The sequence below is a fragment of the Antennarius striatus genome, chromosome 7 (assembly GCF_040054535.1).
Source record: "Antennarius striatus isolate MH-2024 chromosome 7, ASM4005453v1, whole genome shotgun sequence".
Classification (NCBI taxonomy): Eukaryota; Metazoa; Chordata; class Actinopteri; order Lophiiformes; family Antennariidae; genus Antennarius; species Antennarius striatus.
Window position 1 is genome coordinate 9,542,535 of NC_090782.1, and position 26,024 is coordinate 9,568,558.

At 38.8% G+C, this 26,024-nt stretch overlaps 2 protein-coding genes across 3 annotated transcripts; both read right to left on the reverse strand.

The window, feature by feature from the left end:
• Window positions 1-1,595: 1,595 nt before the first annotated feature.
• On the reverse strand, window positions 1,596-8,379 carry LOC137599037 (cytochrome P450 2J6-like). Its single transcript, XM_068319683.1, has 9 exons — window positions 8,093-8,379; window positions 7,540-7,702; window positions 6,874-7,023; window positions 6,636-6,796; window positions 6,195-6,371; window positions 4,533-4,671; window positions 2,615-2,802; window positions 2,398-2,539; window positions 1,596-2,068 (listed from the first exon to the last, which is right to left on the reverse strand). The coding sequence occupies exons 1-9, from the start codon at window positions 8,294-8,296 to the stop codon at window positions 1,893-1,895; spliced, it is 1,500 nt and encodes a 499-aa protein (XP_068175784.1). The 5' UTR covers window positions 8,297-8,379; the 3' UTR covers window positions 1,596-1,892.
• Window positions 8,380-17,276: 8,897 nt separating this feature from the next.
• On the reverse strand, window positions 17,277-24,324 carry LOC137599038 (cytochrome P450 2J6-like). Of its 2 annotated transcripts, XM_068319684.1 has the most exons (9): window positions 24,047-24,324; window positions 22,813-22,975; window positions 21,065-21,214; window positions 20,827-20,987; window positions 20,401-20,577; window positions 19,739-19,877; window positions 19,171-19,358; window positions 18,953-19,094; window positions 17,277-18,662 (listed from the first exon to the last, which is right to left on the reverse strand). In XM_068319684.1, exons 1-9 carry the CDS (start codon window positions 24,248-24,250, stop codon window positions 18,487-18,489), a joined length of 1,500 nt encoding a protein of 499 aa, XP_068175785.1. In that variant the 5' UTR covers window positions 24,251-24,324; the 3' UTR covers window positions 17,277-18,486. The 2 variants fall into 2 exon arrangements, with proteins under 2 accessions (XP_068175785.1, XP_068175786.1); XM_068319685.1 differs by lacking the exon at window positions 18,953-19,094.
• Between the last annotated feature and the right edge of the window lie 1,700 nt (window positions 24,325-26,024).

A 26,024-nucleotide genomic window follows, 5' to 3' on the forward strand; every position in this document is an offset into this window, starting at 1 on the left:
TTGGGTAGAGTCTGATGTGTTCGTACGGCCACATCAAAAGACTCCCACCAGAACACCTCAAAGACAATCTACCACAGAAAAAAACAAATGGAGTATGAGGGAAAACAGGGTAGAGCATGAAGTAATATTCAGCATGCTGTATTGAACTGTCAATGAAAAGGAAGAATACGACAGACTAAATTCAGTGATGAGACGATGACAATGGTGACACCTAGAGGCAAAGGTGTAATGATCCACCATAGCAATGAATAATGACCAATCGGGGTCTGCATCACTAAATCTGGCCACAGCAAACCAATCATTCAAGAAAGTTAGAAAAGCTATATGAATTAAAATTATTTCTTTTAGATGTTCTCCAGCTCAGCCCCCAGAGGTAGCAAAAATGTTTATACATGCAGATGTGTTGTTGTTGTTGCCATGACAGTGCCAGGGCTGCCAAAAAATGCATTGGCAGCAGTATTGTGTCGGCAACATTCTGGCACATAAAACATTACTTATTTCTGGTGCAGACAAAGGGCAACAAGGGCTAAACTCACAAGGAAAGTAGGGTAGGTGAAGTTGACAAAGCATTATCTGCATATTCACTATTCACCACCAGATGGTCTTTTTCACATTAATGCACCAGGAAGGTCTTCAAACTCTTTTCACTCAATCTAAGGCCAGAATGGCAAACAGGCCAATATAATTGTTAGGTAATTTATTCAATCATTTCTGGAATAAACGACTAAGCTGTTGTTCCCTGACAATATAAAATATCCAATTTCCTACTGGCAGCAGGTGGTACTGTAACTTGTAATAAGTTTCATTGTCTCTGCTCAAGGAGAGAAGTGGACCATCAATCTAATGTCATTCTGCTCCATAAGGCTTTAGATTTTTTACCTTAATTTACTTCAGAAATGTATGAATACTGAAAAAATATTGATACGTTTTAATAAAATTTTGAAAACAGTAAACCACCGTATGCAAGATACTGCTGCTGTCCATGCGCTTTTACTTGACAGGTGGGGAACAAGAACACAAGAGCCTAGGAGTCAGTGAATGCATCTTAAAATCCTATCCCCACTTCAGTGGTTGGATCTGAACTTTAGACAGCTAATCTATCTGACCTATTTTCTACTTGGTCTTTCTCTCTTTCCTTTACCCTGTCCCGATCTCCATTGTATTTCCTTTCCAACCAGCCTGTCAGGGCGGATGGCAGCTGTCCAGAGTCTGGGTCCTGCCTGGAGATTCCTCCTCAACAAAACTGTCCAGAGCAAGCATTAACAGTCGCTTATGCTTGCTATGGAGAATTCTGTTGCCTGTAAAAGCGTTTTTTTAAAGTCTGCTGTTGTGATAAATGGCTGTAAAAAATAAAAGTTTATTGATTGATTGATTGAGTGATTGATTTGCATGAAACAGTTCTGGCTATTATATAAAGAGATACTCCTGGTTCAATCAGCAAAAGATTTTTGGCGGATTTCACGATCTTGTCCACTGACCATACTAGCAAATGGTTACAGTATGTTTGGACATACATGTAGTATACTGACAACTATATATTTCTTGACTATATGGTAAAAAAAAAAAAATGTCCTAATTGACGTTTTGAGTGAATATTTTTCTTTTATTATTCTGTAACTTTATGGATTACACACAGTCCATTAAAAGGGCTAGTTACAGAAAAATGCAATGGAAAATGTCATGCTATGATTGGCCACTCTGCATTAGGACAGGACATGAAAATTTAACTAAACACAAAAACAGAATAGAAAACAAAATATGAAGTTATTTTTCAGAGTTTTTGTGGTGAATGATATATTATCATATGAAGATTCAATGTGATTTACAATTAAAGCTCAAACAAAGGATGTCTTATTGTCTGGGTATTGGAAGACTGACAAAATTAGCCACTCTTAGCGTGCAATAGCACAGATATCATAAGGAAGCGGTGCCAGAGTGATGCCAAAGCGGTAGTCCATCACAGGTTTCACTCCAGCAGGCATGGAGAAGGTGAAGTGCTGCATGAAGGAGGTGAAGAAGAGGAAAATCTCCATCCTGGCCAGATTCTCCCCGAGGCACAGCCGCTTACCTGAAGCAGCATAAGAACAGAGACAATAAGCAAAGCAAATTGAAATTTGCTGAATGTTTTTTTAGACATGAGGCTTTGCTTTGGAAGTCAGTTAGTTTAAAACATCATTCAAATAGAAAGAACTGCAGATTTTTCTGATAGCCAGTGCAAGGTTTGTCTCAATTTTAGAACATGACAGCAGGTCAGTAAACCAAAAGAAATTGTGCTTAAATCAGGCACCTTTAATGGTGAAATTCCATCTTTTTGTTCTTGGTCAAAATTAATCAGCATGATTTTTTTTCTGTGAAGATGGTACAAAAGCTAAAATGCCAAGTTGTGTTGGTCCTCACCAACAGAGAAAGGGATGAAAGCCTCTGGTCTCTCAAACTTTCCCTCTTTGCTCAGAAAGTGTCCTGGGTTGAAGGTAAAGGGTGTCTCCCACTCATTCTTGTCCAACAGCACCGATGTCAAATTAGGAACTAGTATAACTCCCTGATGATTGGAAAATAAGTAAGAACACATCATAGTGGTGTATGTTAAGTAAAAGTTATATATATTTGAAATGACCTTTGGAATTGTATAGCCTCCCAGTTGGACGTCTCTGCTGGTATAATGATATCCACTAAGCGGAACTATGTTTCCAATCCTCTGGATTTCATGGATGACAGCATTGGTGTAGGGCAGGTTTGCACGATCTTCCATTGTTGGCTGTCTGGACTGTCCAATCACTCTGTCTAATTCACTCTGGACTTTTTCTATGTGACAGAGGAACAAGCAAAAGCAACATATTCAACAGATTGTGGAAAAAAGAAAAATTGCCACCTTAGACAACAGCTACAATCATGTAATTCTTGATTTTCAACAACACTGTAAAACAGTACTGCAAAGATGACAGTTCTTAACTGGTAACGAGCGACAAGTAAGGTACTGTAAAATGAGTCACCAGTAATTTTCCAAAATAGCTGGACTCCAAATAGCAAAACTCAGAGACAGAATGAGTGGTAGAAATGTTTCCAAAAGTTTATTTTTTGGAATAACTGAATCTTAAAAGGGTGAAGCTGTGCAAGCTTGTGCAGGAGGCTGGGATAAATTATTTACCACTATGGTTAGCTGAGTAGAAACTCGGTAAAACAGTAAAGAAAAATTTGAAACCATTAAACTGAGCTTGATCATGACGTCTTATCTACTAGTCCTACTCTGTGCAAGTGTGACATCTTTGCCCTCTGTCACATTCACATATTCGTTATAAATCATTGATCACACATCATATTTACTTTTGGCAACTGGCAATGATTCCATCATTTTTCCATTTTGTTTTACTATTTTAGTTCAGGGATGACCTCATGTCACGTCACAAAAAATGTTTACAAACTCAAAAGTATTCTAGCTATAAATTTGTATGGCTCAACTCCTTGGATGTTAATGCCATCCACTCTTGCATTTGTCTTAAAGCAACAGCCAAACCTGGAACTACGTACAACATTACAAACAATCTATATTGAAGCTTCAGCTGCTTCAGTTGTCTCTCCAGCTTTCACGTTTGACCTCAAGAACAAACGGTCAATATCGGGGCTATGACCTTGAGCATTGATGCTTCTGAAGACTTATGTATCAATGTTCATGATCTGTGTAAATTTGAGGGCTGTTCAAATGGTAGAGCAGTAACAATATCCCTCGTGCCCTTTGACCTGGAAAAAATTTGAGTTGAGATCATACCGTGACAAAGGCTCCTGAACACATTCAATTTATACATGGATGTGAATGTGTATACAGTAATCCCTCACTTGTTCGCGGTTCAAGATGCATGGCTTCACTACGCTGCAGATTTTTAGTAGGTAGTCACGTGATACCATACGCATATGGTGTTGGCTGACAGTATCTGTGAGACACAAAAGTGCTTTAAACAGTCTATAAGAGTGTGGGCAAAGGTAATTCAGATATAAGGGTTTAATATCAGTATGGGGAGGGTTCATAAACGTTTAAATTAATGTAGATGATAAAATCGTTTGTTGCTGTATTGCAGAATTTTATTCTTTGCAGGTGGTGCTGGAACACATTAACCGCGATTGACGAGGTATTACAGTACTGGATACCTTATATTATTTGTTGACACTGACATTTTTTTTCCAATTAAGTTTTAAAGATTTCCATTTTATGAAAGTAGGCAGTGAAGTAGTTGGAGAATACAGTAAAATAAAGAACAAAATAGCTGTGCTTTATTAATGAAGGATGTCCTACATTCATTTGATATTCTCCAGTGTGTTTTTGATTGTATTTAAGACTCCAAAAATGACTTAATTACCGCTGCAGAGTTTTGAGTTTACATTCTGGCCCTAATCTGAACATCTAAATACTGACAGACTAATGAGTGGGAGTCAGAGAGTAGATCTACTACATTACCACCAATAAATTTGATTCTGTCACTCATTTCCACACATTATTAAACGTGGACAAAGATCTTCATTAACTTGATAAATGCTCTCACCCTGGACCTCAGGATACTTTGCCATGTAGAGGAAAGCCCAGCGCAGGGTGGTGGACGTGGTCTCAGAGCCAGCCACAAACAGATCCATGACACAGACAACCAGGTTTTCCTCCTCAAAAATACTGTTTTCCTTCAGCCCCTAAAAATATACACGACATATAGAAATAAATTTGCTCATCAATGCTTAACAATATCAATAAACAAGTACATACAAATGTTATGCAGTGGGCAAAATTTTTTATAGGGACACATTTTGATCTTTATTTTATATTACAATATTCTTTCATTCATTCATTTTCCAAACCTGCTTCTTCCTCTGTTGTGGGTCATGGGGTGCTGCAGCCTGTCCCAGTCAGAGTACGCTCCAAGCGCGACGCCAGTGCACCGCTGAGCCACATGCAGACAGGCTCGCACACATTCACACTTACGGGCAATTTGAAACTGGTCAGTTTACCAAAAGGGCTTGTTTTTGGAGGTGGGAAGATGCCGGAGGACCCGGAAAGAATCTACGCATACACGGGGAGAACATGCAAACTCCGCACAGTGCGGGGCTCGAACCCCGAACCTCTTGCTGTGCGGCGACACCACTATCCACTGTGCCACCATGCCGCACACACCTTGTGCACAGGCACACCTTGGGTTTAAAGTTACTTGTGTGCAAGTAAATTACTGGCAGGCCAAATGCCCTTTTCTGGTATGAAGAAAGTTCTGTTTGCATTTTTCCCCTGAAAGAGCCAGTTTTTATTCATGCTTTCTGAAGATGTTAATGTTTTTTTACTTGAAGTGTAGGCCTTCAGTTCTTTAGGCTGGGATGTCTTAAACTTTATTTGCCTGGGTCTACTTTAATTTATGGTGAGGTAAAAGAGCTAGCTGTGAACTCAGTTAACCATATCCTGCATTGAAAATTGATAATAAATGATAACGTGGACATAGAGAACCGAACATCCATGACTTTTAATTGAATATCCCTGTCTTACAGGATAAAATCAACACTTGCTAAATAACCTCAGTTTCCCAGCCTTTGAAGATGTAGTTTATGGACCTTGAGGTTATCATGCATTTATCATTTGTCTCGAGCACTGTCCCTTCACCATTTCTTTCTCAGACTGTCCCTTTTGAATTTAATTGCATCCCTGTAAAAGAGTCATGTGACATCGTGTCTGTATTCAACAGTATAAATACCACTGTCTTGAGATAAGAATTTGTCCTTCTCGTACCGCATTCATCATTGTTCTGTAGTATTGGAGAATGACCCAGAGCTCTGTAAGTAAAGTACTGTGAACTTCCAACCATCGTCTCAAGAGTCATCTGTATGCCCTGGTCATTTAACAAACGCGCTGCGGAGCTAGTAGGTCAGACTCCGCTTCAAAACCAACTACCTTCATGTCCTCTTTCACTACATCCATAAACCTCCTCTTTGGTCTTCCTCTAGGCCTCCTGCCTGGCAGTTCAAAACTCAGCATCCTTCTACCAATATATTCACTATCTCTCCTCTGGACATGTCCAAACCATCTCAGTCTGGCCTCTCTGACTTAATCACTTCAACAGATAATAGTTCTGATGTAGAAAAAGCGAACAGATAATGTTTGGAGGAGCTGACACCTGAGCACCCTCACTAGTAAATTGTGTAAGCAATACGAAACTGCATCAAATATCAGTTACCTTCTGAATCTCATTCAGATAGCAGTCGATGTAGTCTCTTGGGTCTGCAGGGTTCAAGCTTTTCTTGTGCTCCTTGATCTCTGCTTTTACAAAGTCTACGGCATTGTTCCAGAGATTTATTCCTTTCTGATGTGGCCCTGGCAAATGTCTCATCAGCAGAGGAAATAAATTGTAAAGCTGCAGAGTAGAGCATGTTGAAACAATTACTAATGTCTAAATAGAGCATGGTTTATTTTTTTTAAAAATTTTTAAGGTCTCTCAGAAAAAGATTTTGCATTTTAGATGAATGATTAAATTCCTATATTGATTCCCCATTTACAGATGAGCTTTCTCAGTCACTTGCCTCATCAGGTTCAACATACTAATGAAATGTACAATTGAACAATTATATGCAGCATTTATTAAGTGACTCTTTTAACAGATGGCTTTAAAGTGCTGTACCTCTCTCCAAATTGAGGCCTCAATCTGGAGAATTATTTCAAAACTCCTGATCAGTTCCCCAAACTTCTCATCCTTGTACTCAAAGCGATGACCAAAAACCAGGGTGCAGATGATGTTGGAGACAACCTTGTTGACGATGAGATGTGGTGCAAATGGTTTACCTACATAATTTAACTGAATATATCAATTCTGTATTTCTGATTGGACATAGTAAAAGAGTCAGCACACTCAAATTTACCTTTGAAGTTTGTGATGTCTTTTACACAATGTAAAAATTCCTCCAAGATGACAGGTTCAAGAGACTTTTTGCCAAATCCAAAATATTTTAGGGTTGAAAGTGCAAATCGCCTCTGCTGCTTCCACGTGTCCCCATTACTGACAAATAAACCTATCAGAATAAATAAATAAATAAATAAATAAATAAATAAATAAATAAATGTATTTATGGCACTAAATAATCAATGTTTTATAAAATTCTATATTTTGCTTTCAATGCAACTTAATAAAGAGTTCAGATGAGAATGCAAAAGCATCTTTACTGTTGTCTAATGTCGTAATAACAGATAATTTGTCTATAATAAAGAAATAAATAAGGAATTGTATGATAAACTTTCATATTATATAGTGTATGTCTTAAATATACAATAAACTTATGAAGTCAGTAAAGTACAACCTATGAACTAATTGAAGGGTCAACAGATAACGGGGCAATGTTATTAACAGTTATTTAACATTAAGAGGTAGTTATATTTTTTTACATTGCCTTGACTTACATTTAGTTACATTTATAAATTACATCTGGCCCTCTGAGGACAGCCAGTGTGCTGATATGCCCCTCAGTGAAAATGAGTTTGACACCCCTACTGTATCAGCATCACAGGAGTAAAAACATATGTCTTCTCACCTCGTCCATGGACCAAATCATTACGCATTGGACGGGACGGGCGGTCTGCTGTACTGTCTCCTTGGTTTATCAGAGCTTCTTTCATGACTTCAAGTCTGTTTAACACCACCATCCACTCTTGACCCATACGCAGGCTGTAAACATCTCCATATATGTGTGATAGCTGTGAGTAGATATGACAAAGGGAGGACAGCAATGAAGGTTCATAATACTGCAGCGTATAGAACACTTGTGCAATCACGACAACGTTCATCCAGGTGCCAGTTACATTATTGAGAGCCACAACCTCCATTGAACATCCTCAGGCTCACATTATTCCTTTAATTCCCCCAAGAGAGACCCTCTTGTTCCATATTACTCGATCCAGCCAACACAAATTATATATTGCCAAGCTAACTCCTTATAACTTCCTGTCATGACTACAGTACAGGAAATACTCTGGTCTTGACGGGAGCGCGTTTGTTCTAATTGAATTAAAATGCATGTTATTTAACAGCAGAATCCTTTTGATTTCTTTTTAGTTATAATGCTATAATGTGATGTGTAAATTTACCCGAGTCAAACTCTCATGGGTCCTTTTGAGGTCCACAGAGAACATGTTGCCCACTATAGGCAACGCCCATGGACCTGGAGGGAAGTTGGCTGGCTGGCGGTTCTTCATATAATCTGCAACCAGAATGAAAACTACCACAAAAAGAAGCAGATATTTAACATCCCAGTTCGCAAATGATCCGATTACAGAAATGGACAGATCCATTCTGCAAACAAAAACTTGAGTCTGTCTAAAATAAAGTTGTGCTTTAGCTGTTTCTCCTAGAAGAAAAGTAAGTAGGTGTTGGTGCAAGGACCCGTTCACTCTCTGTATGTGTGAAGCTTGATGAATTTCATTTGTAGTAAACTATGAAATTACTGGACTCTGACCTGCTCAAGAACATTGTCAATTAGTTACGGGAAATAACTTTTTACTCTAACGAAGACTAACTAAACTAACTGCAGCATATTTTTAACTTTCTTTCTCATGTAAAAAAGTTTATAAAATGGATGTTGTGTAACAGAATGATCTATATTATCTATCATCATCATGGCACACACTGCTACTCTTGACATGGCACTCCCTTAAAATGATATAAATGCTGAATAAACGTTTGAGACTGCCCTTTTCGCTCTATTACCTTTTAGACAAAAAAAGATAGAATTGGCATGAGTTACTACGGCAGCGTAGAGCTGCCACACCAAGAAAATAAAAACCGGGACGTATCACGTTATTTCGTGATACGTATCACGTTATTTTGTGATACGTATCTCGTTATTTTGTGATAGTATCACGTTATTTTGTGATAGTATCACGTTATTTTGTGATACGTATCTCGTTATTTTGTGATAGTATCACGTTATTTTGTGATAGTATCACATTATTTTGTGATATGTATCTCGTTATTTTGTGATACGTATCACGTTATTTTGTGATACGTATCACGAAATAACGTGATACGACTTTTTAAAGTGGTTTCATTTACTGTCTGCTGGCCATCAGTAAATCATGGCTCCTTTACATGATGCCATTGAATTATATTTCATGCTTGGCTTGAGACATGGTGAGATTTTGCAGTTATTGGGCTCCGTGGATGATATTTATATAAGACGACATTTGAAAAATATGGGACTATACCGGAGGAAAAACGAGTCGGACCCTCTTGAGGTAGACTCGTTCCTCATTGATGAGCTGGAGGGACACGGCCGGCTGCATGGATACAAGCTCCATCATCTCAACATAACATTCATTCATTCATTCATCTTCTAAACCGCTTAATCCGCAAACGCAGGTCGCGGGTCAACATAACATTTTATCACGAAATAACGTGATACTATCACGAAATAACGAGATACGTATCACGAAATAACGTGATACTATCACGAAATAACGAGATACGTATCACGAAATAACGTGATACTATCACGAAATTACGAGATACGTATCACGAAATAACGTGATACGTCCCGGTTTTTATTTTCTTGGTCTGGCAGCTCTACGCTTCCGTAAGTTACAGCAGGATGTCTGTGGATATTTTCATTTAACCAGTTCATGGAAAATATCGGTGTTTGAAAGTAGTCTGAGAGGAATGGAACTGAACAAGACTCTTGAATGAGGACCAAAATGTCTTCAAGGTTCTCCAATATGTTTATTTAAGACATTTCATGTTTCAAAGTCCATTCTTTTTAAGAGTGAAATGCCACACTTACAGGTTGGTCAAATGTTGCCTCCAACGGACCCGAAAATACGTATCTGGTATTATTAGATCCAATATTAAAACTGGTCCTATGTTGTCCTATGGAAGATCAGGGGACCTCAAAATAAATGACTCCATTATCTTTTTGGTTTATCCACACAAATATTACTAAAATGTTAACTGTAGTACATGAACCATTGGCTTTTATCCGAAGCCAACATGGTAGTATGCTCCATTTAATTGTGAACTGTCGTGAAGAAGCAATTACAGGAGAAAAGAAAAGTAAAATAACTGAACTGAGTGAGTACCAACAGTGTTTGTACTGAGATACAAACCAAGCATTGTTCGCATATTAAAATTTCTATAGTGTCAGCATAAATAATTTCACTTCGTCACTTCACAGTACAGCTCAATTTTTATCTTTCTTTTTCTTTCTTTCACATTCTCTCGCTTTCTTCCTCCCACCTCTGTCCACCAAAAGCAGTGGTGTAAATGTAATATATTTTATTAATCCCCAAAGGTATTGTCAACACACTCTAGGACACTGTTAGTTAAATATTGTGCATATATACATAGTGTGTAGTGTATAGTGTAGGCCCGTACCACACACACACAAGGGACCTGTAGGCATGCAGAGGGGGGACGGGGGGGGGGGTTAGCTCCTTCATGGTGCGCCCAAATGAGCAACTTATAAATGGGATGGCGCCTTGCTCAATGGCGCCTCCCACAAGGGCGCCTCAGCAGAGAATACTCCACAGACAGTGGGAGATCTCAGAAGACTTAGGTTTCCTCAGCTATTACAGAGCTGACAGAAACAATAGAAGCCATTACTGATGCCATAGATCAAAAGGTGTACTCCATAGGAATCTTTATTTACCTTAAAAAACTTTTTGACACAATTGATCATGAAAATCTAACTGAGAAACTGGAACGATTTGGATTTAGGGGAACAGTACTAGAATGGATTAAGAGTAGGGCTGTCAGTTTAACGCGTTAATTAGATTAATTAATTACGCTGCAAATTAACGCGCTATAAAAATTAACACAATTAATCATGAGTGGCAACTCAATGCACAAGCATTTTAAATTTGGCCCATTGAGGGACCCGTAGGCTGCAGTGATGTCACTTCGTACCTGCGCCACTAGTCAAAAGCAGAGTGACTGACAACAGAGATGGACGCGACACAGGAGAGCGAGGGAAGCCCACTCGGGTGTTTTTACCGAACACACACGAATCACTGTGTACGTTTGACACATCGTGTCAATTCGTGATGACACCCCCCCCCCCTTAGACATCACTGGCTGCAGGTGATCACGTGACGCTACATCAATTAGCCTACCTGTGCTACATGGGATTTTGCGCACTCGGTAGTCGATTTATGCCTGTCATGATGGTACATCGTCTGATTGCTTTCTTAATATTTTAATTCATAGTAACTATGTTGAGCAAAAAAAGAAAGTTGTCGGACGAATATGTGCAACGTGAATTTACATGTACTGTATAACAGAACGTGATGGGAGTCAGCATTTGCAATGTCAAGTTGAGCAACTCTAGTCTCGCACTGGCAAAAATAAAGGAACACTTCCTTAAGCTGCATGGAAAACAAAAGAAACAGACTTTGCTGTGAAAATGACATAAGAGTAGCACTTGCCGAGGTGAAGCCACGTATATCTGAACTGGTCTCTCAATAACAACAGCAGAAGTTACACTGATTTGCAGGTAGGTCATTTCTGTGAGTTCATACACTGTCTTGGTTTTGTTCTTGAAAAAGGTGACAGTAATGCACAATTCATTAAATACACCAGTAAAACATATACAGTATTTTCCGCACTATAAGGCACACTGGACTATAAGGCACACCCTCAATAATTTGTTTGTTTTATATTTTTTCATATATAAGGCGCACCGGATTATAAGGCGCACACAATAAAAAATAAATAAAATTTATTTGATAAACTGCAGCGGCTGTAGTTGCGCAATCCGTCCACTAGATAGAGCCGCACTGCTCAGGCAGTCATGATTGCATTCATGACTTCCTGACTACCTTTGAATGGCCCCTATTGTTATGTCAATAAGCCATTCTGAGCCTCATCACGGAAACCTGATCACTTGATCACTTTGCCATCTTAGAAAGAAGTCAACACGCATATTAAAAAACTTGACATTAAAAACTGGTTAAATTCATTACGAGTGCAGTCAGTGCGAACAGAGCGGATTATTTCCTGATCTGAAGTTCGAAGCAGATATTTAAGCTCCGACGTTCGTCTTCGTTTATTAATTAAATATTGTTTCGATCGATCGGTAGTCCAGTCGGAGGTGAGGTGCAGCTATTTGCTGCTGTGTGTCCTAAACAATTTTTAAACTAGTTTTTAATGTCAGGCTGCTAATTTACTGGCAAATATGACGCTGTTTTACTCCTAGAACTGACTTTAACGTCGATGTCTCACCGCCGTGAATCTCACCGCACGTCGCTGCAGACAGGATACACAAACCTGAATGCGCCCCTCTGCCGCCCGCCCAGAGATATCAACTACATTTGTAAATCAAGTGCAGCACACCCGTTGGCACCTTTGTCTAGCAGTGACTCTGCTCTTGAAATGTCAGAAAAGGCTGGAAGTTCAGCTTTGAGGGTCTTTCATTCACCTTTATGCCAGTTTCTCCGTGTGTTTCCACAGACTAATAGAATGGACCGTCACTAGATTCCAGATGACAGCACAATGGAATTTTTAAGACCAATTAAGTTTAAAGTGGGTTATTTCCGATGCCAAATACTTAGGAAATACTGAGATCAGTCAGTCAGTCAAACTTTATTAATAGAAAGTTCCTTATGTTTCTCTACGTAATCACCGGTATTCCTACAGTCTGCTCTACCGTCTAAGAGCAGCTCAGTCAGAGCCGGGACTTCGGTGACGCCCCTTGACTACCGTTGTTAGGGGGCGTGGGCCCGAGTGCTTTGTGAGGGGGCTCCTCTGGTGGGGGAGTGCGGCATGACTGGCGGCCAGACTGCCGGCTTTTTTCAGCGATCATGTTTTTAACCAATATTAATATGAATATTAATCCATATATAAAATGCACCGGATTATAAGGCGCACTATGGGTTTATGAGAAAATTTTAGTCTTTTAGGTGCTCCTTATAGTGCGGAAAATACGGTACTTATGTCTTAAATTTGAAAAAAAAAATTTTTTTTACTAAAGAAGGGTTCGGTGAGTGACCATATGAAACCGGAAAGGTTCGGCACCTCCAACAAGGTTAAGAACCACTGGCCTGTTGACATCTTGCTGTTGATGTTGCCTTATTTAGAGGCATGTTATACTATTCATTTTGAATTGCTGTATTGAGTCAGCTTTAGTATTCATTTTGATTGAGTCTGCTTGTGTGCCCATTTGAGACTCAGCCTTATTTTATTTCTGAATTTCATCTATTTTATTTAACTGTATTTGTATTGCATTTTTGAGAAATTCACCTGGCCTAATTGGTTTGCTGATGTGCTTGGACTTTTTTCTTTTGAATTTCATTTATAAAGCACACTTAACCAATAAGAATGTGGATTTAAAATCTTCTCTTCTTGGTGCATTCTATTGATTAGTCATGTACCACAATTTTGTAATGTCTTAGAATTAAAATTCTTTATTTGGGGGCCTTTAGCAGGTATGAGATTAAAATGTGATTAATTAGATAAATTAATTACAACTCCTGTAATTAATTAGATTATTTTTTTTAATCGCCTGACAGCACTAGTTAAGAGCTACTTACATAATAGATCACAAGATGTCACACTGGGAGGGAGGACATCAAAAACATTAGACATTGTGCCTGGGGTACCACATGGTCAGTGTCGGGTCCAAAATTGTTAATACTTTATTTATGTAATGTTTCAAATGTCTTTAAAATGATACTTTTCGCGGATGATACAACAATCCTTTGCAAAGGAAATGGCATACAGAAATTAGCCCAGACAGAATTAGCCAAGCTGCAATTATGGTTTAATATAAAGAAATTATTCTTGAACCTAACAAAAACTAAATATATGTTATTTGGGAAGAAAAGCTGCAAACACAAAATTAATATCAAGGTGAATGAAGTAAATATTGAGTGGGTTGCTAAATTTAAAATGCTAGGAGTGATCATTGATGAGATGCTAAATTGGAAATGTCATGTAAAACAATTGCAAAAAAAGTTAGCCAGAAGTTTATCCATACTGTACTCTGGTAAACTCAAAAACTATGAAATCAGAAGGCACTCGATTTAATTTATTGTGAATTAGTCCTGCCCTATCTTAATTATTGTGCTAAAGTATGCGGAAACACATATAAAAGTGGCTTACAAACTTATTTTTTTATCCAAAAAAGAGCCATAAGAATTATTATTTATTATTGTTATTTATTAAATCTAAACTACTGAAAATACATCAAAAGCATGACATCATACTCTATAAAACTGGACAACCTATGTATAAAGCAGCCAATAACTGTCTAACACAAAATATACAAACACAAATACAGATCAATGAATCCAACTACCAACTGAGGGGAAACACAGAATTTTTACAAAAGAAAGCAAGAACTGCTCTAAAAACATTTTTATTATCTTTTACTGGCGTTAAACTCTGGAACAAACTGGACAACGAAGTTAGGAGTCTAGGAACTCTATCTGCCTTTAAAAAAGGTTTTAAAAACGTGACTTTGCACGGTTATATCTCTGACGCAAATGATGGTTAAAGTCTTACATTGTTATGGCTAGTTAAACTACATGTGTCATGCCTGTGAAAAAATGTCACTGTAACCTTAGAGCAGCAACTGAGACGGTGAACAATAACCAGATTAACAAAACTGGACTCTTTTCAACAAAGCTGCAACAAAGTTGCTACAAAGTTGATAGTTAAAAAAGTTCCAGACTATGGTGGACCTGACGGTGGCACACACACGTTGACATGGAGCATGTAAACAGAACTTACATGAGCTCGATGAGGGAGCGGAGTGTTGATAGAGGGAGCTCAGAGACACTCCCACAAAACAAAGCGTTTAGGGACAGAAATGATTTTGTCAACATTCAGTCAAAGATGTAGAATACCACGGATCAGTGTGGCGCAGGACATTTTGAGTACACTGCAGTTGGACATCTGCCAGCTGAATGACATGAATAAAAAAAATCATAATATGGTACCTTTAATATACACCAAAACTATGCTTAATGTATTTACTGTTAAGCTGGTATAATAGAGTCAGGAAACTTAAACTTATGGTTCAACATATTCTCATATGTGATTAACACTCGTGTTCTGTTCCTAATGCACTCAAGGTGCAAAGGGCTCTGACTGGTTCAATCAGCAAAGGATTCTTGATGAATTTCTCAATCTTGTCCACTTAGCATACTAGCAAATGCTTGCAGTATGTTTGGGTATACATGTAGTATACTGATGACTATATACTGTATGTCTTGATTATATGGTTAAAAAACAACCCTCCTGATTGAGGGTTTTGAGTGAATATTGGGTTATTATTCTGTAATTTATCATGCATTACACACAGTCAATGCATTACACACGCTGCATTAGAAGGACAGGACATGAAAAATTTAGCTAAACAAAAAGAAATAGAAAAATATAACATTAGTTTTCATAGTTTTTGTGGTTAATGATGGATCCAATCTATCTTCTATACACATAGAAGATCTAATGTGACTTACAATTCAAGCTCATATTAAGGATGTCTTATTGTCTTAACATTGGAACACTGACAAAATTAGCCATTCTTAACGTGCAGTAGCACAGATGTCATATGGAAGCGGTGCCAAAGTGACACCAAAGCGGTAGTCCATCACAGGTTTCACCCCAGCAGGCTTGGAGAAGGTAAATTGCTGCATGAAGGAGGTAAAGAAGAGGAAAATCTCCATTCTTGCCAGATTCTCCCCGAGGCACAGCCGCTTACCTGAAGTGGAATAACAACAGAGACAACAAGCAAAGTAAAATGAAAGTAGCTGCTTTTTTAGATATGAGGCTTTGCTCTGGAAGATAAGTAGTTTTAGACATCTTTTAAATAGAACTGGTGATTTTTTTGATAGCCAAATGGAAGGTTTGTCTCAATTTTAGAACCTGACAGAAGGTCAGTAAACCAAAAGAAATTGTGCATAAATCAGGCACCTTTCTTCTTCTTTTCCTTTCGGCTTTTCCCTTCAGTGGTTGCCACAGCGAATTAATTGCCTCCATCTAACCCTGTCTTCTGCATCCTCTTCTCTCACACCAACTACCTTCATGTCCTCTTTCACTACATCCATAAACCTCCTCTTTGGTCTTCCTCTAGGCCTCCTGCCTGACAGTTCAAAACTCAGCATCATTCTACCAATATATTCACTATCTCTCCTCTGGACATGTCCAAACCATCTCAGGCTGGCCTCTCTGACTTTCTAACTTTAACAGAAAATAGTTCTGATGTAGAAAAAGCGAACAGATAATATTTGGAGGAGCTGACGCCTGAGCACCCTCACTAGTAAATTGTGTAAGCAATACGAAACTGCATCAAATATCAGTTACCTTCTGAATCTCATTCAGATAGCAGTCGATGTAGTCTCTTGGGTCTGCAGGGTTCAAGCTTTTCTTGTGCTCCTTGATCTCTGCTTTTACAAAGTCTACGACATTGTTCCAGAGATTCATTCCTTTCTGATGTGGCCCTGGCAAATGTCTCATCAGCAGAGGAAATAAATTGTAACGCTGCAGAGTAGAGCATGTTGAAACAATTACTAATGTCTAAATAGAGCATGGTCTATTTATTTTTTTAAGGTCTCTCAGAAAAAGATTTGCACTTTACATGAATGATTCAATTCCTATATTGATTCCCCATTTACAGATGAGCTTTCTCAGTCACTTGCCTCATCAGGTTCAACATACTAATGAAATGTACAATTGAACAATTGTATGCAGCATTTATTAAGTAAATGTTTTAACAGATGGCTTTAAAGTGCTGTACCTCTCTCCAAATTGAGGCGTCATGTTGAAACAATTACTAATGTCTAAATAGAGCATGGTTTATTTTTTTTATGTGCTTACAGCTCCAGGTGAGGTCCTCAGTGAGAAGTACCTGTAGCTGGGGACCACTTCCACAGCTGCTCCTCCGATGTGCAGGGGAGGAGGGGAGTGTCCTATATATATATATATATATATATATATATATATATATATATATTTGTCCTGAGCAGAACCCTTGCTTATGCTTGCTCTGGAGCTTTCTGTTGGATATCTCTGTCTGTAGAAGCGTTTTGAAATGTCTGTTGTTGTTGATTGATTGATTTGCAGGGAACGGTTCTGGCTATTGTATGAAGAGATACCCCTGGTCCAATTAGCAAAGGATTGTTGGTAGATTTCATGATCTTGTCCACTTACATACTAGCACATAGTTGCACTATGTTTGGGTATATATGGGTATTACTGATGACTACATATTTCTTGACTCTATGGTGAAAAAAAACAACCCTGATTGACGTTTTGAGTAAATATTTTTTTTATTATCCTGTAACTTATCATGCATTACACACAGTCCATTAAAGGGGTTAGTTATAGAAAATTGTGTTACATGACTTGGAAAGCAGCTCCACCCTTAGCATAGAAAAATTAACAGTTATATCATGGAAAACAAGAGTGAAAAACACAAGAAAAATAGGACCGAAATACGATATAACCAAGTTATTGGAAGTTAAAAAAGTTCCAGACTATGGTGGACCCGACGGTGGCACACACACGTTCATGTGGTGCATGTAAATAAAACGCACGTGAACCCGAAGGGGGAGGTGTTGCATGCCTCTGAGGGAGCTCAGAGGCATGCCCATTAACACAAAGCGTTTAGGGACGGAAGTGATGAACAACTCTGACTATTGTATAAAGAGATACCCCTGGTTCAAACAGCAAAGGATTCTTGGTGAATTTCTCGATCTTGTCCAATTAGCATACTTGCAAATGGTTGCAGTATGTTTGGGTATACTGATGACTGTATACTGTATGCCCAGAATATATGGTTAAAGCAACTCCTCCTGATTGACAATTTGAGTCAATATTTTTCTTTCATTATTCTGTAACTTAGCATGCATTACAAGCAGTCCATTAGAGTGGCTAGTTATAGGAAAATGTGTTGTAAAATGTCATGCTATGATTGGCCACTCTGCATTAGAACAGGACATGAAAATTGAACTAAACAAAAGAACAGAACACAAAACAAAATATGAAATTAGTTTTCATAGTTTTAGTTTTTGTGGTGAATGATATATTATCAGATGAAGATGTGGTGGAATAAAACATGTTTTGCAAAGATGACCCTAAAGGTCAATTCGACATCTAAGGTCAGCTCGACATACGGTCAGTTGCCAGAAAGTCCAGTAACCGCCCATCACATACACACACACACACACACACACACACACACACACACACACACACACACACACACAGCACAGCTTGGTGATAACAATTCAGCAGACACTTCAGTTGAGTTCGAGTTGAGTGCCAGCTTGACTCCTGGAATGTGAATACCAGAGATCTCGCTATATTAGATAAGTATCTGTTGACATTGTCTGTCTGCATTATCAATAATACCTAACCTGTGTATGATTTGAATTGACAAAAAAATATTTTGTACTTATGTACTTTGTCCATCAATGTGATTTACAATTCAAGCTCAAATTAAGGATGTCTTATTGTCTAAACATTGAAAGACTGACAAAATTAGCCACTCTTAACGTGCAGTAGCACAGATGTCATACGGAAGCGGTGCCAGAGTGACACCAAAGCGGTAGTCCATCACAGGTTTCACCCCAGCAGGCATGGAGAAGGTGAAGTGCTGCATAAAGGAAGTAAAGAAGAGGAAAATCTCCATCCTGGCCAGATTCTCCCCGAGGCACAGTCGCTTACCTGAAGCAACAAAACAACAGAGACAACAAGCAAAGCTGAATGTTTTTTAGATATGAGGCTTTGCTCTTGAAGTTAATTAGTTTAAGACATCATTGAAATAGAAAGAACTGCTGGTTTTCTTCATAGCCAATTTTAGAACCTGACAGCAGGTCAGTGAACCAAAAGAATTTCTGGTGTAAATCAGGCACCTCTAATGGTGAAATTCTGTCTTTTTGTTCCTGGTCAAAAGCAATGAGCATGATTTTTTTATTGTGACAAAAGCTAAAATGTCAAGTTGTGTTGGTCCTCACCAACAGAGAAAGGGATAAAAGCCTCTGGTCTCTCAAACTTTCCCTCTTTACTTAGAAAGTGTCCTGGGTTGAAGGTAAAGGGTGTCTCCCACTCATTCTTGTCCAACAGCACCGAGGTCAAATTAGGAACTAATATAACTCCCTGATGATTGGAGAATTAAGTAAGAACACATCAAAGTGGTGTATGTTAAGTAAAAGTTCTATATATTTGAAAAGACCTTTGGGATTGTGTAGCCTCCCAGTTGGACGTCTCTGTTGGTATAATGAAAAAGACTAAGAGGAACTATGTTTCCAATCCTCTGGATCTCATGGATGACAGCATTGGTGTAGGGCAGGTTTGCACGATCTTCCATTGTTGGCTGTCTGGACCGTCCAATCACTCTGTCTAATTCACTCTGGACTTTTTCTATGTGACAGAGGAACAAGCAAAATTATAAACATGATTTCATCACTGGATGCAACTTCAAAACATCATGGAGCTACTGTCAAAAGTCATGTAATTGCTGATTTTCAACCACACTGTAAAAAAAGTACTGCAAACATCACAATTCTTAACTGGTTTGCTGAGAAAAAACATGGTAAAACAGTACAAAAAATCCGAAACCATTAAAACTGAGCTTGATAATGACATCTAATCTACTAGTCCTGTTCTAAGCAAATGTGAGATCCTTGCCGTCTCTCACATTCACACATTCACTGCAAACATTGATCACACATCAGATGTACTTTTGGCAACTGGTAATGATTCCATCGTTTCTCCATTTTGTTTTGCTATAATGCTCTCACCTTGGATCTCAGGGTACTTTGCCATGTAGAGGAAAGCCCAGTGCAGAGTGGTGGACGTGGTCTCAGAGCCAGCCACAAACAGATCCATGACACAATAAATCAGGTTTTTCTCGTCAAAAGTACTGTTTGCCTCCCCCCCCTAAAAAAAAGTACAGCATATAGAAATTGATTTGTTCATCCATGTTTCACAATATGAACTAGAACCAAGGCAGTCGGAGACTGCAACATCCTGCGAGACCCCTGAATTCAAAATTTTACCCTGACCTACCATGAAAGTAGGTCAGGGTAAAATTTTGAATTCAGGGGTGTCGCAGGATGTTGCAGTCTCTGAATTCAAAATTTTACCCTAACCTACTTTCATAGGACAGAGTAAATCAAAATCGAAAGCGCAATCTATTGGCTGACGGCATTCGGAATTGCGTTTGGTTCCGTGAGTCTGAGACTTACGTGAGACAGAAAAGTGCTTTTAACAGTCGATAAGAATTAGACTGTAATAATCTGAAAGGCAAATAATCTGTATTGAATCAAGCATTTTCACATTTTAACAGAAAATAGTTCTGATGTAGAAAAAACAAACAGATAATGTTTGGAGGAACTGAAACCTGAGCTCCCTCACTAGTAACATGTGTAAGCAATACAAAAATGCATCGAATATCAGTTACCTTCTGAATCTCATTCAGATAGTAGTCGATGTAGTCTCTTGGGTCTGCAGGGTTCAAGCTTTTCTTGTGCTGCTTGATCTCTGCTTTTACAAAGTCTACGACATTGTTCCAGAGATTTATTCCTTTCTGATGTGGCCCTGGCAAATGTCTCATCAGCAGAGGAAATAAATTGTAAAGCTGCAGAGTAGAGCATGTTGAAACAATTACTAATGTCTAAATAGAGCATGGTTTATTTCTTATGGTTCTTTCAGAAAAAAGATTTTGTATATTATAAGAGTGATTCAATTCCTATATTGATTCCTCATTTACAGATGAGCTTTCTCAGTCACTTGTCTCTTCAGGTTCATCATATTAACGAAATGTACAATTGAACATATGCAGCATTTATTAAGTAAATGTTTAACAGATGGCTTTAAAGTGCTGTACCTCTCTCCAAACTGAGGCGTCAATCTGGAGAGTTAACTCAAAACTCCTGATCAGTTCCTCAAACTTCTCATCATTGTACTCAAAGCGATGACCGAAAACCAGGGTGCAGATGATGTTGGAGACAACCTTGTTGACGACGAGATGTGGTGCAAATGGTTTACCTACATAATTTAACTGAATATATCAATTCTGTATTTCTGATTGGGCATTGTAAACGAGTCAGTGCACTCAGATCTACCTTTGAAGTTTCTGATGTCTTTTACACAATGTAAAAATTCCTCCAAGATGACAGGTTCAAGCGACTTTTTGCCAAATCCAAAATATTTTAGGGTTGAAAGTGCAAAACGCCTCTGCTGCTTCCACATGTTCCCGTTACTGGAAATTAAACCTAATAAAATAAATAAATTAGAAAAAATATGTATTCACGGTACTAAATAATCAATGTTGTATACAATGTTATATTTTTCTTTCAATGCAACTTAATGAAGCGTTCAGATGAAAATGCAAAAACATATCTACTGTTGTCTAATGTCTTAACAGATGAGTTGTGTGTAATGAATAATTTAATAAATAAGGAATTGTATGATAAACTTTCATATTAGTGTGTGTCTTAAATGTGCAACAACAGTAAGTACAGTACAACCTTTGAAATCATTTTTAGGCCAATAGTTATGATGTTTGCAGATGACATTGTGATTGGTAGTTAGAGCAGGGAACAGGTGGAGGAGAAGCTAGAGAGGTGGAGGTTTGTCCTGGAAAGGAGAGGAATGAAGGTTAGCCGCAGTAAGACAGAGTACATGTGTGTGAATGAGAAGGACCCAAGTGGAAGAGTGAGGTTACAGGGAGAAGAGATCAAGAAGGTGGAGGAATTTAAGTACTTAGGGTCAACAGTCCAGAACAATGAAGAGTGTGGAAAAGAGGTGAAGAAGCGTGTACAGGCAGGATGGAACGGGTGGAGGAAAGTGTCAGGTGTGATGTGTGATAGAAGAGTTTCAGCTAAAATGAAAGGAAAGGTGAAGAGACAGTGTCACTGAGGAAAAGACAGGAGACAGAGCTGGAGGTAGCAGAGAGGAAGATGTTGACGCACTCCTTGGGAGTGACCAGGATGGATAGGATCAGGGATGAGTACATCAGAGGGACAGCACATGCTAGTTAGAGAGGCCATCTCAGTCAGAGAGGCCAGACTAAGATGGTTTGGACATGTCCAGAGGAGAGATAGTGAATATATTGGTAGAAGGATGCTGAGTTTTGAACCGCCAGGCAGGAGGCCTAGAGGAAGACCAAAGAGGAGGTTTATGGATGTAGTGAAAGAGGACATGAAGGTAGTTGGTGTGAGAGAAGAGGATGCAGAAGACAGGGTTAGATGAGGCAACTGATTTACTGTGGCGACCCCTGAAGGGAAAAGCTGAAAGGAGAAGAAGAAGAAGAAGAAGAAGAAGATGGAGATAAAATGGCAATGGGGGTAACTCTTTGTAACGCTTCCCAGTATTACACATGTGTCAAACTCAAGGCCCGGGGACCAAATGTGGCCCACCATATCATTTTATGTGGCCTGCGAGAGTATGAAAGTTCAGCAGTAACTAAGCCCATTTTAACTCTGAAAAAAACGTTTTGAACAAAGTTAATGTTTTGTTCTAATGTCTTGTGTTTGATGTTATTTTTATTTATTCGCTTGGATTGTTTTTATCCTTGATTGATGGAGTTATGTGGGTTCTATAACCTGACAAATATAACAAAGCAACAATCAAACATTTTTTCTGTGCAAATGTAATGTTTGTAATTTGAATAAGTAATAAATTCAGAGTTATTTAACATTAAAGATTAGTTACATTTATTTTACATTGCATTGACTTACATTTAGTTACATTTATAAATTACATCTGGCCCTCTGAGGACAGCCAGTGTGCTGATATGCCCCTCAGTGAAAATGAGTTTGACACCCCTACTGTATCAGCATCACAGGAGTAAAAACATATGTCTTCTCACCTCGTCCATGGACCAAATCATCACGCATTGGACGGGACGGGCGGTCTGCTGTACTGTCTCCTTGGTTTATCAGAGCTTCTTTCATGACTTCAAGTCTGTTTAACACCACCATCCACTCTTGACCCATACGCAGGCTGTAAACATCTCCATATATGTGTGATAGCTGTGAGTAGATATGACAAAGGGAGGACAGCAATGAAGGATCATAATACTGCAGCGTATAGAACACTTGTGCAATAATGACAACGTTCCTACAGGTGCCAGTTACATTATTGAGAGCCACAACCTCCATTGAACATCCTCAGGCTCACATTATTCCTTTAATTTCCCCAAGAGAGACCCTCTTGTTCCATATCACTCGATCCATCCAACACAAATTATATATTGCCAAGTTAACTCCTCATAACTTCCTGTCATGACCAGAGTACAGGAAATACTGGTCGTTACGGGAGTACTTCTGTACTAATTTAATTAAAATGCATGTTATTTAACAGCAGAATCTTTTTGATCTCTTTATAGTTATACAGTCATACACATCACATTATACCATTAAGGTGACGTGTACAGTATACCATTTGTCACCTGAGTGACAAATGTAATTTCCCCGAGGGGATCAATAAAGTGTATCTTATTATTATTATTATTTCTGGAGAGGCAAAACTCACAATTTATATGACCAAGAAAAAGAGATTGAAAACAATATTGTTCAAGAAGCAGCTACTGTTTATTGCTGTAACATCAGATGTCGCTTAAAACTAGAATTTGGTTTCTATATATTAACAAAAGACCTGAATAACTTTAGGAACAACTGGTGTTACAAAAATGTCCTATGCACTTTAGTTGATGACCGCCTCACTTTTGCAAACTTCCTGTTATAATGTACTAATTTTTACATTGTATTTCCTTTTGTTTATTAGTGTTTTGTGTTTTTGAGTGTTTAGTGTTTTTGAAGTTTACAACAAAATAAATTGAAAAATGTTCTAAATGTTCTAAATGTTCTGAATGTGATTGAATTTTATTTGCAAAAAATCTTCTTCTGAAGCACTTTAGTGCTTTCATCTAATGTAAAATTGTAAAATGTTTGAATGTGATTAAAATGTTTTTGCAAAAATCAAAAATCTTCTTCTTAACACCTTTAGTTTAACATGTATTAATGTTAATGCCTGTTATTTAACAACAGAGTCCTTTTGATCTGTTTTTACTCATACTGGTATATTGTGATGTGTAGATTTACCTGAGTCAAACTCTCATGGGTCCGTTTGTGGTCCACAGAGAACATGTTGCCCACTATAGGCAACGCCCATGGACCTGGAGGAAAGGTAGCCAGCTGGCGGTTCTTCATATAATCTGCAACCAGAATGAAAACTACCACAAAAAGAAGCAGACATTTAACATCCCAGTCCGCAAATGATCCAATTACAGATGTGGACAGATCCATTCTGCAAACCAAAATCAAGCCCGTCTAAAATGAAGTTGTGCTACAGCTGTTTCTGTCACAGTCCCTACCCCTCATTCCCCTCCTGTCACACTGCTGCAGTATTTTTCCACTCTCCCTCCCTCTGCTCCACTCTACCTGCCGGCCACACCTACTGCATCAGCCCACTCTGATCACCTGCTGCAGATCACTGCAATCAAGCCTGCATATAGTCTCTCCAGCACCTTCACTCCTTGCCAGATTGCTCTTCAGTGTCATGCGAGACTTTCCAGCGTTCATTCCGTGTCTGAACTCCCGGTGTCGACTCTGCCTGTCCCTGACCTGCCATCCTCGTCTGCCTCCCGGTAGTCTCACCTGCCTTCTGTCCCTGACCTCGTGCTCTGCCTCAGCGTCTCTGGTATCTGCCTGCTCCCCAACGGTGCCTCTCTTCGCTGACTGCTCACCTGGCTAGCGTCCTGCTCGTCTTCTTCGGCTGAAGTAAGCTACATCTCTTCCCCTCTCTACTAAAGAGAATTGAACTGTTTGGAACCGGGGGCTCTGAAGCCTCCCCTCAGTTCCGCGGCTGATCCCAGTCGCCTCCCTTTCCATCCTCTGAGCCCCTGAGACCGTGCGAGGGCTCTCAGCCCGAAGAACGAACTTTCTTCTGCGATAATTCTGCATGCTGCCTACCCTGTTTGCTGTGGTGATAATAAAGGTCATTACCGACTGTTTCTGTGCGCCTGTGTACTGCATTTGGGTCCAAACACCCGTTTCAGTTTCTCCTAGAAGAAAAGTAGGTGTTGGTGTAGGGTCTTCACTGTGTCTGCACGAAGCTTGATGAATTTCAGTTGTAGTAAACTATGAAATTACTGGACTCTGATTTGCTCAAGAACACTGTCAACCAGTGACAGGAAATTATGTACTCTAACTAAAACTGACTAAACGGAGGCCTATTTTTAACATTCTCATGTAAAAAAATAAGAAAATAGATGTTGTGTAGAAAGATGATCTAATCTATCATCATGGCACACACTGCTACTCTTCACATGGCACTCCCTTAAATTGATATAAATGATCCATACACATTTGAGACTGCTTTCCCCTCTATTACTGTTTAGAAGTAAAAAGAATTGGCATGAGTTACAGCAGGATGTCTACGTAGATTTTCATTCACCAGTTCATGGAAAATCTCAGTCTGAGGCGAACAGAACTGAACAAGACTCCTGAATGAGAACCAAAATGTATTCCAAGGTTCTCCAATATGATTAAGACATTTCATGTTTCAAAGTAGCTTTTTTTTAAAGAGTGAAATGCCGCACATAGTTTGGCCTCCAACCGTCCCGAAAATACGTATTTGTTATTAGATCCAATATTAAAACTGGTCACATATTCTGATGCCGGTTTATCAGAGGTTCTCCATTCTTAAAGGAAACAGAGGTTGCTTTTGTCAACTACAACCTGACAAAAAAACCCTCTGTAGTTATTCTGCAATACTTATTCAACAGTGGCTGACTGATCTGAGCTTGTCAGAGCACACCTTATTAAAAAAAGGTTTTCTAAAATGCAACCGATCTTTTTAAACAGAACCGAAATGCCCTACTTGTTACTTGCGGAATCTACTTCAAGTGCTTCGTCCATTCATATAAATCTCTTAGCAGGCTAGCACTAAGCTACAACTACAACTCTCTTATTAAGTAATAGCCTTCAGGAACATCTGCTGATGGTTTATCAGAGGTTCCCATTAACTTAAAAGCCGAGGTTGCAGCTTTGTACAAAAACCTTTGTAACACACCATCTA

Excerpts from the sequence above, each read along its gene's own strand:
- LOC137599038 (XM_068319684.1), bottom strand. The coding sequence starts at position 24,250 with ATGGATCTGTCCACATCTGTAATTGGATCATTTGCGGACTGGGATGTT. Across the intron at positions 22,976-24,046 it reads CCCATGAGAGTTTGACTCAG|CTATCACACATATATGGAGA; the intron begins GTAAATCTACAC and ends ATCTACTCACAG. Across the intron at positions 20,988-21,064 it reads AGACATCAGAAACTTCAAAG|GTAAACCATTTGCACCACAT; the intron begins GTAGATCTGAGT and ends TAAATTATGTAG.
- LOC137599037 (XM_068319683.1), bottom strand. The coding sequence starts at position 8,296 with ATGGATCTGTCCATTTCTGTAATCGGATCATTTGCGAACTGGGATGTT. Across the intron at positions 7,024-7,539 it reads TGATTTGGTCCATGGACGAG|GTTTATTTGTCAGTAATGGG; the intron begins GTGAGAAGACAT and ends TTATTCTGATAG. Across the intron at positions 2,069-2,397 it reads TTTCATCCCTTTCTCTGTTG|GTAAGCGGCTGTGCCTCGGG; the intron begins GTGAGGACCAAC and ends ATGCTGCTTCAG.